This window comes from Somniosus microcephalus, chromosome 12 (assembly GCF_052327205.1).
Source record: "Somniosus microcephalus isolate GS21.2 chromosome 12, FLI_Smic_1.0, whole genome shotgun sequence".
Classification (NCBI taxonomy): domain Eukaryota; kingdom Metazoa; phylum Chordata; class Chondrichthyes; order Squaliformes; family Somniosidae; genus Somniosus; species Somniosus microcephalus.
The window spans coordinates 154431842-154445102 of record NC_140998.1 but is presented as its reverse complement, the minus strand read 5'-3'; the positions used below and the strand labels follow the sequence as shown (position 1 = coordinate 154445102).

General features: G+C 50.8%; 2 protein-coding genes across 2 annotated transcripts in view; one reads left to right on the top strand and one right to left on the bottom strand.

Moving 5' to 3' along the window:
• The window catches only part of LOC147109612 (uncharacterized), a gene marked incomplete at its 5' end in the record, with an annotated part of 7851 nt that extends 1689 nt beyond the window's left edge, over positions 1 to 6162 (top strand). Inside the window, one exon of the mRNA XM_086002329.1 lies at positions 6033 to 6162. Within this exon, the coding sequence (XP_085858455.1) occupies positions 6033 to 6162 (130 nt within the window). The remainder of the gene's footprint in view (positions 1 to 6032) is intronic.
• Positions 6163 to 8208: 2046 nt separating this feature from the next.
• rad51b (RAD51 paralog B) overlaps positions 8209 to 13261 on the bottom strand; it is a 341233-nt gene continuing 336180 nt past the window's right edge. Inside the window, exon 8 of the mRNA XM_086003681.1 lies at positions 8209 to 8388. Coding sequence (XP_085859807.1) covers positions 8260 to 8388 — 129 coding nt within the window. The 3' untranslated portion in view covers positions 8209 to 8259. The remainder of the gene's footprint in view (positions 8389 to 13261) is intronic.

The window sequence follows — 13261 nt, the reverse complement described above, 5'->3', positions numbered from 1 at the left end:
GAGACAGTGATTACACGGGGGAGAAACAGTGATTGCATGGGGGGAGACAGTGATTACACGGCAGGGGGAGACAGTGATTACACGGGGGGGGGAGACAGTGATTACACGGGGCGGGGGGACAGTGATTACAAGGTGGGAGACAGTGATTACACGGGGCAGAGACAGTGATTACACGGGGGGGAGACAGTGATTTCACGGGGGGGAGACAGTGATTACACGGGGGGGAGACAGTGATTACACGGGGCGGGGGGAGACAGTGATTACACTGGGGGGAGACAGTGATTACACGGTGGGGAGACAGTGATTGCACAGAGGGGAGACAGTGATTGCACGGGGGGAGACAGTGATAACACGGGGGGGAGACAGTGATTACACGGGGGGGAGACAGTGATTACACGGGGGGGAGACAGTGATTACACTGGGAGGAGACAGTGATTACACGGGGGGGGGGGGAGACTGTGATTACACGGGGGGGAGACAGTGATTACACGGGGGAGACAGTGATTACACGGGGGGGAGACAGTGGTTCCACGGGGTGGGGGGGAGACAGTGATTACACGGGGGGGAGACAGTGATTACACGGGGGGGAGACAGTGATTACACGGGGGGGGGGAGACAGTGATTACACGGGGGGGGTGAGACAGTGATTACACGGGGGGGGGGGGGAGACAGTGATTACATGGGGGGGAGACAGTGATTACACGGGGGGGGGAGACAGTGATTACATGGGGGGAGAGAGTGATTACACGGGGGGAGACAGTGATTACACGGGGGGGAGACAGTGATTACACGGGGGGGGGAGACAGTGATTACACGGGGGGGGAGACAGTGATTACACGGGGGGGAGACAGTGATTACACGGGGGAGACAGTGATTACACGGGGGGGAGGCAGTGATTCCACGGGAGGGGAGACAGTGATTACACGGGGGGAGACAGTGATTACACGGGGGGAGACAGTGATTACACGGGGGGGGGAGACAGTGATTACACGGGAGGGGAGACAGTGATTACACGGGGGGAGACAGTGATTACACGGGGAGGAGATAGTGATTACACGGGTGGAGACAGTGATTACACCGGGGAGGGACAGCGATTACACGGGGGGGAGACAGTGATTACACAGGGGGGAGACAGTGATTACACGGGGCGGGAGGCAGTGATTACACGGGGGGAGACAGTGATTACACGGGGGAGACAGTGATTACACGGGGGGAGACAGTGATTACACGGGGGTGAGACAGTGATTACACGGGGGTGAGACAGTGATTACACGGGGTTGAGACAGTGATTACACGGTGGGGGAGACAGTGATTACACGGGGGGGGAGAAAGTGATTACACGGGGGGAGACAGTGATTACACAGGGGGGAGGCAGTGATTACACGGGGGGAGACAGTGATTACACGGGGGGAGACAGTGATTACACGGGGAGGAGACAGTGATTACACGGGCGGAGACAGTGATTACACGGGGGGAGACAGTGATTACACGGGGGGAGACAGTGATTACACGGTGGGGGGAGACAGTGATTACACGGAGGGGAGACAGTGATTACACAGGGGGGAGACAGTGATTACACGGGGGGGAGACAGTGATTACACGGGGGGGGGAGACAGTGATTACACGGGGGAGAGACAGTGGCCTAGAAATTGAGTGGGCTTAGCGCCCATTTTGCGGCGCTAGAGGGCATTGCGCTGGACTTACAGCCGGTTTTGAAATTGACTAGGGCCCAACATCGGCGTTACACCGGTAGCGCTGCGCCGGCACCGATGACGTCATCGGTGTGCGCAGCGTCCCGGTTGCCGTGGTGACGGGCCCCAGCGCCGAAATTCAGTTGCGGCCGCCTCACCCGTGGCAGCCGCCACTAAGACTCTGGCAACAGAGTCTTACACGACTTTGCGCCGGCGCATAAAGGTGGAGCGGCGGCCGGCCGCTTTCCCGCCGGCCGCCTGCCCGCACCTCCCTCCCCGGACTCCCCCACCCCACCCCCGCGGAACAGATGCTTCTCGGCTGCGAGCCTGGCACTTCCCCGAGGTGCCGGGCTCATTTTTGTGGCGATTTAACCGGCCAGCGGGCGGGTGCAGGCAGCTCCTCCTTAACTGAAGGAGGAGGCCTGCACTTCCCGAGCCTGCTGCACAGCATCGGGCGCCGCAGCGCCGGAATAGCGCCGCAATGCGGCGCGTAGCGCCAGTTTTCAGGCGCAAACAGCCTTCAGGAGCGCCGGCAGCCGTTTGGGCGCGGCGCTACTGAATTTTTGGCGCGCACAGCGCGACTTAGCACCGGCGCTAAATTTCCGGCGTTAAGCCCCGGCGCAGCGCAAACTCAATTTCTAGGCCAGTGAGTACACGGGGGAGAGACAGTGATTACACGGGGGAGAGACAGTGATTACATGTGGGGGGGAGAGACAGTGATTACACGGGTGGGGGAGACAGTGAATACACGGGGGGAGACAGTGATTACACAGGGGGGGGAGAGACAGTGATTACACGGGGGGGAGACAGTGATTACACGGGGGAGAGACAGTGATTACACGGCGGGGGGGGGAGACTGTGATTACACGGCGGGGGGGACAGTGATTACACGGGGGGGAGACAGTGATTACACGGCGGGGAGACAGTGATTACACAGGGGGGGAGACAGTGATTACACGGCGGGGGGGGGAGAGACAGTGATTACACGGGGGGAGGGGGGAGACAGTGATTAAATGTCGGGGTTGATGGTGATTAAACGTGGCAGCAATTTATGTAATCGGGGACCTTAATTATTACATGTGGGGGTGCAGATATTGAGCCCGTCACGTATAATGCGAATGTCAGAACCGAGGCAATGATCCCACCGCTGCCCTGTGCTGCCCCATTCTACCCGAGGTCCTCTTTTACTTTTGTCTGAAGGAGGCAACATAACTGTGGCCTGAAGCACCCGATACACTGGCTGCATTGCAAGATGGTCGCTCGATGGTTTGATGAGAGGTGAGTTTGTATCTCTTAAAGCAATGCTTCTCCTTGTTATTAGACAGACGAATGGCTATAATTGTACTTTCAATGCACGCTATCAAGAAGGAGCAGAAGAGAGTCGGAAAAATCCATTGCCTTCTGTCCACCTTTACACCCTCACCACCGCACCCCCCCTCACTCAATCCTGCACTCGCAGCAGCAGGTGCGTCCCACCACCCCCACCCCTCCCCCCAGCTACTGAATAGCTCCTGGCCCAAAAGCTGTCACATTCTTTCCTCAGCCAGCTCCTCCGTGAGAAACATTCTTCACCTGGGTGAAATTCCATCCACAGGCAGAGGGCCAAGAGGCCAGCGATGGGGCACAGAGTTCTCCCTCTGGGAGGCTCTCTCTGCACTCTGCTCGCTGATTTGTAATTTGCACTGGTTGAGTGTTTTACAATGGGCCCAGCTAAAATGTTATGCAGAGAGCGTTCGTGTCAACTTCACAGATAGGAGCTCTGATTTCAACTGGTAAGAATATCGACCAGCAACATCAGCTCGCACTGTAACAGATGATCTACTGACTCCCATACACCCACCTGGAAACTCCATGCTTCCAGTCATCAAATGATTACTGTAGCATTGAAAGCACCGCTGCTTTATTAAAAACAGTTCAGCAAAGTCTGTAGTAACGCACGACACTGACACAAGTTGCAAAGCCATCATTATAAACTGTTAAACCATGATGTTTGGGTTGCACTGGGAATTCGAGGGAGAATGGATGCATCACACGTGGTCAGATCAGCCCGCTGCAATTAACAAAGGTTCTCCACTCACATACCTGTGAGATCGACAGGCTCTTTAAACACCAGTTGATAGCAGGAGATGATTGATCTTCTGTCACTCTATTTAAGGCTACTGCGGAAGAGAACCAGAGTTGCAGGTCTGACAGGACCTGCTGGGTTCATTCCACACTTGTGGAATCAGGGGTAAACAGGTACCCTGTGAAAGCTCACAGAGTTGGGTTTGTGTGACCTTTCCTTGACTGGGATTTTACCAGCTTGGCTCACATAACCGTTCTCCATACAAACGCACGGTGTGTATAAATCACCAGCTGAAATCAGAAATCAGATTCGAGGGGCTAAATGGCCTACTCCTGTTCCTACATTGCTGTGAGTTGACAACTCACCCACTTTACAGTGCCCATGGGTAGGAGGTAAAGGGTCCACACAGTACCAGATGTACACAGTGTACAGGAGCTGAAAGACACACGCACATTGTGCAGTAGCAGATGGGAGTGAGCTGATCACTTTGTGTGTACTGTAAACAATATATATGTAGCAGCTGAAAGATACACGCACTTCACGCAGTACTGGACAGCAGTCAATGATTGTGACAGCTCCTGACGGGAGGGGACTGCTGGGAGTGACAGGGCAGCCTCAATCCCTGCAACATAGCATGTGTGACCCTCAGCAGGGATCTCTGACCTTGACAAGCAGCTCCTGATTTTTTTTTAAAGTTGCTGCTTGAAGTTAGGAAACAGACCAGGTTTGGCTCCCAGGCCAGCGACTGAACATCCCATCCTAGGGCCTCAATATACTGGAGCACACAGAAGTGAATCATCTTGTTTTATGTGTATAGGGAATGTACACGAGCCGATTTTGAGTCTTCTAGTGCCAGACAGGAGTGAATCGTTCCCTTTTACCCAGTGTACTGTACATGTACAGGAGCTGACACAGACACTCACGGGCCGTACACTACCAGACAGCAGTGAAGTGTGTCTCTTCTGAAATGAAGGGATAAGGTGCAAGCAGGTGACTCAGCAAAGCTCTTGCCCTGTAAACCTGTGGGGTTGAATACCTGTAAATCTCTACCTGACAGAGCAGTGAGTAAATGGAAACAAGCAATACCTCAAACCCAGCCCGGCTAATCGAACCAGCGCAAGGCCTGCAATCACACGTCTCCTTTTTCAAACAAGCTTCTTGTCAGATAATTCATCAACTTTTTCAAGCCGAATGCGCCAGGAAAGAACACACAAGCTGCTGACACGCTTTCGTGTCGTGTTGTCTTTTGATGAAAGATCAAGCAAGAAAGAAAGAAATTTCATTTCTGAAGCAGCTTTACGATCTCGGGTTGTGCCAAAGCCCTTTACAGCCAATGAATGACTTTCTGAAGTGCAGTCACTGTTGTAATGTAGGAAACGCGGCAGCCAATTTGGGCACAGCAAGCTCCCACAATCAGCAATATGATGATGACCAGATAATCTGTTTTAGTGATGTTGGTTGAAGATTAAATATTAGCCAGGGTACCAACAACAACTTGTATGTATAGAGTGCCTTTAACATAGTAAAACGTCCCAAGGTGCTTCACAGGAGTGTTTTAAGACAAATATTTGACACCGAGCCACATAAGGAGAAATTAGGGCAGATGACCAAAAGCTTGGTCAAAGAGGTAGGTTTTAAGGAGCGTCTTAAAGGAGGAAAGAGAGGCAGAGATGTTTAGGCAGGGAATTCCAGAGCTTAGGGCCTAGACAACTGAAGGCACGGCCACCAATGGTTGAGCAATTATAATCAGGGATGCTCAAAAGAGAACTCCCCTGCTCTTCTTTGAACAGTGCCATTGAATCTTTTACATCCACGCGAGAAGGGAGAAGGGGCCTCGGTTTAACATCTCATCTGAAAGACGGCACTTCCGACAGTGCAGCGCTCCCTCAGTACTGCACTGGGAGTGTCAGCCTCGATTTTGTGCTAAAGTTTCTGAAGTAGGGCTTGAACCCACGACCTTCTGACTCAGAGGCAACAATGTTACCTGATGAATGGCTGGGGTGAGCTATCAGAGGGCACCTGATCGCGATTGATCAATGTTTACTAAGTTTTTTTAAAGTGCGTGGTCCCTTTAAATTTGCTGCGCATGCACGGTATCTTTTCCAGCTGCAGCAGCTGGCGAGCGGCCGCGCACCTTCGTGCGAATATTGCCCGCCATCTGTATCCCGGGCGGAGTTTGCATTTTCAGGAGAGGAAGTGGGGGGGGGGAATTTTCTTTTTTCGCTCCGCTGGTTATGATGGTGCCTAGCTGAGATATATTGACCCTGGTGGCTCAGGCTCGATATCCAGTCTCCGTTAGTTCAGCTGACTGCAGCTGGGGAGGAGAAGGTCGGGCTGTTACAATTGGTGCAGCTTCCCTGGGATCGGAAAAAGAGCAAGAGCATCAGCCATGATTCGGGCTCCTGATCGCCATCTCATGACCCTGTGGAAGGTTTGGGGCAGGGAACGTCTAATGAGGACAGAATCAGACGCGTCTGTGATGCCGTCTGCAGTTGAATAATGCTGGCACTTGTGGTGGCTGGCGTGGGTGGAGGCACAGCACAGCAAATCAGCGCCTTCAGAAGAGGAACAAAGGAACAGGAGTAGGTCATTCAGCCACTCCAGCTTTTTCCACCACTCAATTAGATTATGGCTGAGCTGTATCTGAACTCCATCTACCCGCCTTGGTTCCGTGACCCTTAATACCCATATCAAAAATCTATCAATCTCAGTTTTGAAATTTTCAATTGACCCCCAGCCTCAACAGCCTTTTGGGGGAAGAGAGGTCCAGCTTTCCACTACCCTTTGTGTGAAGAAGTGCTTCCTGACCTCTCCCCTGAACGGCCCAGCTCTAATTTTAAGGTTGTGCCCCATTCTTCTGGATTCTCCCACCAGAGGAAATAGTTTCTATCTATCTACCCTGTCAAATTCTTTAATCATCTTAAGCACCTCAATTAGATCACCCCTTAATTATCTATATTCAAGGAAATACAAGCCTAGTCTGTGCAACATGTCCTCATAATGTAATCCTTTCAGCCTCGGTATCATTCTGCTGAATCTGCGCTGCACCCCCTCCAAGGCCAATATATCCTTCCTGAGGTGCGGTGCCCAGAACTGAACACACTGCTCCAGATGGGGTCTAACCTGAGCTCTGAACAGCTGCAAGATCAGCCGTGACCTTAATGAATGGCGGAGCAGGCTTGAGGGGCCGAATGGCCGACTCCTGTTCCGATTTCTTATGTTCTTAACATAATTTCCACCCCTTCGTATTCCAGCCCTCGAGATAAAGGCCAACATTCCATTAGCTTTTTGAATGATGTTTTGTACCTGTCCACAAGCTTTAAGTGAGCGGAAGGGAGAAAGTGGGCAGAAAAGTGAAAAAGCTGAGTCCCTCTTTTGCAGCCACTTCCCTAGCAAAGGATTCACACTGCAGGAGCATTAAGGAAGTGGAGCTGCTCTGACGATTACTGCCACTGCCTGGTAGTGTAGAAAAGCCTGAAAGTCATTCTGCTGCGTGTGAAACTGCTGTTAAACAGTCACGCTGCTAGCTTTTCTCAGAGAAGAGTATTAAAGGTTCTATGCAGGAATACTCTGTGCTCTCGCCTCTGAGTCAGAAGCTCGTGGGGTCAAGTCCCACTCGAGTCTTGACCACATAATCTAGGCTGACATTCCTAGTACTGAGAGTGCGCTGCACTGTCGGAGGTGCCATCTTTCGGGTGAGACGTTATACCGAGGCCCCGTTTGCTCTCGCAGATGGATGCAAAATATCCCATGGCACCATTTCAATGAGCAGGGAGTTCTCCTCGGTGTCCTGACCAAGATTCATCCCTTAACCAACATCACTGAAACAGATTATCTGGTCATTATCACATTGCTGTTTGTGGGACCTTGCTGTGCACAAATTGGTTGCCGCGTTTCCCACATTACAACAGTAACTACACTTCAAAAGTACTTCATAGGCTGTGAAGCGCTTTGGGACGTCCTGAGGTCATGAAGGTGCTATAGAAATGCAAGTTCTTTCTTGCATGATCTTTCATCAAAAGATGGTATAGTGGTTAGCACTGTTGCCTCACAGCGCCAGGGACCCGGGTTCGAATCCGGCCTCAGGTGACTGTCTGTGTGGAGTTTGCACATTCTCCCCGTGTTTGCGTGGGTTTTCTCTGGGTGCTCCGGTTTCCTCCCACAGTCCAAAGATGTGCAGGTTAGGTTGATTGGCTATGATAAATTGACCCTTAGTGTTAGGGGGATTAAATATGTGGGGTTACGGGGATCGGGTGGGATATGTGTCGGTGCAGGCTCGATGGGCCGAAATGGCCTCTATCTGCACTGTGGGGTTTCTGTGATTCTGTGATAACACGACACGAGAGGGTTTCAGGAGCTTGTGTGCTCTTTGCTGGTGCATTTGGCTTTAAAAAGTTGATGAATTATCTTTTCTTTATTTCGACTCAAATTGTTTGGGATGGAATGGCGCTGCTTAGGAACTGAGGCGTGAAGGGACCAGCTGAAGATGGCAACAGGCTACCATTAATGGAAGAAACACAGGGAGCGGCCATTACCTTCGGGCGGGAGTGAATCATCCGCCCCAGAGCCTGGCACAGAGCTGGCAGCACGACATTGACCCAGCCTTGTTGTGATCTGGTTCGTCAGAATGACCTGCAAAGAGAGAAAATTGTAGAGTTACAGCAAGGTCTATCACTGAGGAACGCAACACCGTCCACATCCCTTCCCTTCCTCCCACAATCGAGTCTGCACACTAATCTCTTCCACACATCGTGACTTCATACAACACTTCCTTCCCCCATGAAATTTGTGCTCATCAAGGTGTTAGTGGAAGGGAACAAAACACTTTCCTCTTTCAGGAACTCACCATCAGTATCAACACTCCCAGATCAGGTACAGCATGGGTTAGATGCAGAGTAAAGCTCCCTTTACACTGTCCCATCAAACACTCCCAGGGCAGGTACAGCACGGGTTAGATACAGAGTAAAGCTCCCACTACACTGTCCCATCAAACACTCCCAGGGCAGGGACAGCACGGGTTAGATGCAGAGTAAAGCTCCCTCTACAGTGTCCCATCAAACACTCCTAGGGCAGGTACAGCACGGGTTAGATACAGAGTAAAGCTCCCACTACACTGTCCCATCAAACACTCCCAGGGCAGGGACAGCACGGGTTACATGCAGAGTAAAGCTCCCTTTACACTGTCCCATCAAACACTCCCAGGGCAGGTACAGCACGGGTTAGATACAGAGTAAAGCTCCCTCTACACTGTCCCATCAAACACTCTCAGGGCAGGTACAGCATGGGTTAGACACAGAGTAAAGCTCCCTCTACACTGTCCCATCATACACTCCCAGGGCAGATACAGCACAGGTTAGATACAGAGTAAAGCTCCCTCTACACTGTCCCATCAAATCAAACACTCCCAGAGCAGGTACAGCACGGGTTAGATACAGAGTAAAGCTCCCTCTACACTGTCCCATCAAACACTCCCAGGGCAGGTACAGCACGGTGTAGATACAGAGTAAAGCTCCCTCAACAGTGTCCCATCAAACACTCCCGGGTCAGATACAGCACTGGGCAAATGCAGAGCAGAACTCCCTCTATACTGCCCCAGGTCAATTACAATACAGGTTAGACTCAGAGTAAAGCTCCCACTATGCTACTCCATCAGGCATTCCCAGGTCAGGTACAAGATGGTTCAATGTGGAGTAAAGCTCCCTCTATACTCTCCGACCAAAGTGTGTCAACCCCAAACTCCATTTCCCACAACAAGCATCCCATGGCCCCATGGGTGAGCTGGTAAAATTAAAGGTAATTTCATCCTTGTGGACCTACATCCACCAGGGACTAAGCTGAAAATGTCCAATTTCATTTCATACAAACTCATTTCAAATGTATGGATACAACAACAAAAATAATTTCCAATATATAGCACCTTTAATGTAGTAAAACATCCCAAAGCGCATCACAGGAGCGATTATCAAACAAAATTCGACACCAAGCCAGATAATAAGATATTAGGGCAGGTGACCAAAAGCTTGGTCAAAGAGGTAGGTTTGAAGGGACATCTTAAAGGAGGAAAGAGAGGTAGAGAGGCGGAGAGGTTTAGGGAGGGAATTCCAGAGCTCATTGGCGGCAGCTGAAGGCATGGCCACCAATGGTGGAGCGATTAAAATTGGGGATGCACAAGAGGCCAGAATTGGAGGAGCGCAGAGGTCTCGGAGGGTTGTAGGGCTGGAGGAGATTATAGAGATAGGGAGGGGCGTGGCCATGAAAGGATTTGAATACAAGTACGCTCACAGCGCGATGCATCTTCTAATTGGCAATCTGAGGAAATGAGTGAGATGAAATCCATTCTCTGCACGCAATCCAACAGATGCCATGGTCACATGTTCCTCTGTGACATGCTGCGCAGCTGAGAGACTCAGCGTTCAAAGCTTGAAATTATCAACGCCAGAACAAGAGCAGGGGCGGAAGCAGTGTGGCTTTGCAAATGGAGCGCATGTGTGACCACAACACACACAGCCGAGAGAGAGAAACCGAGCCAAAGTGACTCGGCTGCTTCCACATCGCCGCTCAATGTGTCTGTCAAAGAACAAACAAAACGTATTCACCCAGGGTCTACTTTCTGGTGAGGGCGGCACTTCTTATTTTAAAACGTTATATTCTCCCTGCGACAACAACCACCTGCATTTATATAGCACCTTTAATGTAGTAAAACGTCCTGAGGCACTTCACAGGAGAGATTATCAATCAAAATTTGACACCGAGCCACATAAGGAGATATTAGGACAGGTGACCAAAAGCTTGGTCAAAGAGGTAGATTTTAAGGAGCGTCTTAAAGGAGGAGAGAGTGGTAGAGAGGCGGAGAGGTTTAGGCCGGGAATTCCAAAATTTAGGGCCTAGGCAGCTGAAGGTTGAAATGATGAAAATCGGGATTGCGCAACAGGCCAGAATTGGAGGAGTGCAGCAATCTCGAGAGTGGTAAGGCTGGAGGAGCTAACAGAGATAGGAAGGGGTGAGGCCATGGAGGGATTTGAAAACAAGGATGAGAATTTTAAAATTGAGGCGTTGCCAGACCAGGAGCTAATGTAGGTCAGCGAGCACAGTGGTGAATGGTGAACGGGACTCGGTGAGTTAAGTTATGGGCAAAAGAGCTTTAGTTGAGCTCAACCTCAAGCATCGCCTCCTTGTGCTACGTCTACACGAGAAGGTAAGGCTTAGAAATCCCCTTCCCCACTCCCCCTGCCAATACCCACCTCAAAAATACTAGCGAGGAGGCACGTCAGGGAGAGAGTGCCCTCTGAGCTGCTCAGTAGGTAAATGCATCACAGTCCCAGGTGCAATTCCCTGGGTTAGATGGTAGCTGATCCCAGTTATCTGGTCATCATCATATTGCTGATTGTGGGAGATTGCTGTGCCCAAATTGGCTGCCGCGTTTCCTACATTACAACAGTGACTGCACTTCAGAAAGTCATTCATTGGCTGTAAAGGGCTTTGGCACAACCCGAGATCGTAAAGCTGCTTCAGAAATGAAATTTCTTTCTTTCTTGCTTGATCTTTCATCAAAAGACAACACGACACGAGAGCGTGTCAGGAGCTTGTGTGTTCTTTTCTGGTGCATTCGGCTTGAAAAAGTTGATGAATTATCTGACAATAAGCTTGTTTGAAAAAGGAGACGTGTGATTGTGCTGGTTCGATTAGATGGGCTGGGTTTGAGGTATTGCTTGTTTCCATTTACTCACTGCTCTGTCAAGGAGAGATTTACAGGTATTCAACCCCACAGGTTTTTTTAAAATTCGTTTTTGGAATGTGGGTGTCGCTGAGAAGGCCAGCATTTATTGCCCATCCCTAATTGCCCTTGAGAAGGAGGTGGTGAGCCGTCTTCTTGAACCGCTGCAGTCCCTGTGGTGAAGGTACTCCCACAGTGCTGTTAGGGAAGGAGTGTCAGGATTTTGACCCAGCGCCAATGAAGGAACTTCTAAGTCAGGATGGTGTGTGACTTGGAGGGGAACTTGGAGGAGGTGGTGTTCCCATGCGCCTGCTGCCCTTGTCCTTCTAGGTGGAAGAGGTCGCAGGTTTGGGAGATGCTGCCGAAGAAGCCTTGGCGAGTTCCTGCAGTGCATCTTGTCGATGGTACACACTGCAGCCAAGGTACGCCGGTGGTGGAGGGAGTGAATGTTTAAGGTGGTGGATGGGGTGCCAATCAAACGGGCTGCTTTGTCCTGTATGGTGTCGAGCTTCTTGAGTGTTGTTGGAGCGGCACTCATCTAGGCAAGTGGAGATTATTCCATCACACACCTGACTTGTGCCTTGTAGATGGTACAAAGGCTTTGGGGAGTCAGGGGTGAGACACTCACCGCAGAATACCTAGCCTCTGACCTGCTCTTGTTGCCACAGCATTTATGTGGCTGGTCCAGTTAAGTTTCTGGTCAATGGTGACCCCCAGGGTATTGATGGTGGGGGATTCAGCAATGGTAATGCCGTTGAATGTCAAGGGGAGGTGGTTAGACACTCGCTTGTTGGAGACAGTCATTGCCTGGCACTTCTGTGGCAAGAATGTTACCTGCCACTTATCAGCCCAAGCCTGAACATCATCCAGGTCTTGCTGCATGCGGGAATGGACTGCTTCATTATCTGAGGAGTTGTGAATGGCGCTGAACACTGTGCAGTCATTAGCGAACATCCACATTTCTGACCTTATGTTGGAGGGAAGGTCATTGATGAAGCAGCTGAAGATGGTTGGGCCTAGGACACTGTCCTGAGGAACTCCTGCAGCGATGTCCTGGGGCTGTGATGATTGACCTTCAACCACCACAACCATCTGTGCCAGTGGAGAGTTTTCCCCCTGATTCCCATTGACTTCAGTTTTACTAGGACTCCTTGAAACCACGCTCAGTCAAATACTGCCTTGATGTCAAGGGCAGTCACTCTCACCTCACCTCTGGAATTCAGCTCCTTTGTCCATGTTTGGACCAAGGCTGTAATGAGATCGGGAGCCGAGTGGTCTTGGCGGAGCCCAAACTGGGCAGCAGTGAGCAGGTTATTGGTGAGTAAGTGCTGCTTGATAGCACTGTTGATGACACCTTCCATCATTTTGCTGATGATTGAGAGTAGACTGATGGGGCGGTAATTGGCCGGATTGGATTTGTCCTGCTTTTTGAGGACAGGACATACCTGGGCAGTTTTCCACATTGTCGGATAGATGCCAGTGTTGTAGCTGTACTGGAACAGCTTGGCTAGAGGCGCGGCTAGTTCTGGAGCATAAGTCTTCAGCACAATAAACGGGATGTTGTCAGGGCCCATAGCCTTTGCTGTATCTAGTGCACTCAGCCGTATCTTGATATCACGCGGAGTGAATCGAATTGGCTGAAGACTGGCTTCTGTGATGGGGTTTACAGGGCAAGAGCTTTGCTGAGGCACCTTATCCTTTCATTTCAGAAGTTACACACTTCACTCCTGCCTAGCACTGTATGAACCGTGTGTTTTTTTCCCTTTGTTACCGAGATGTGGGCGTCGCTGG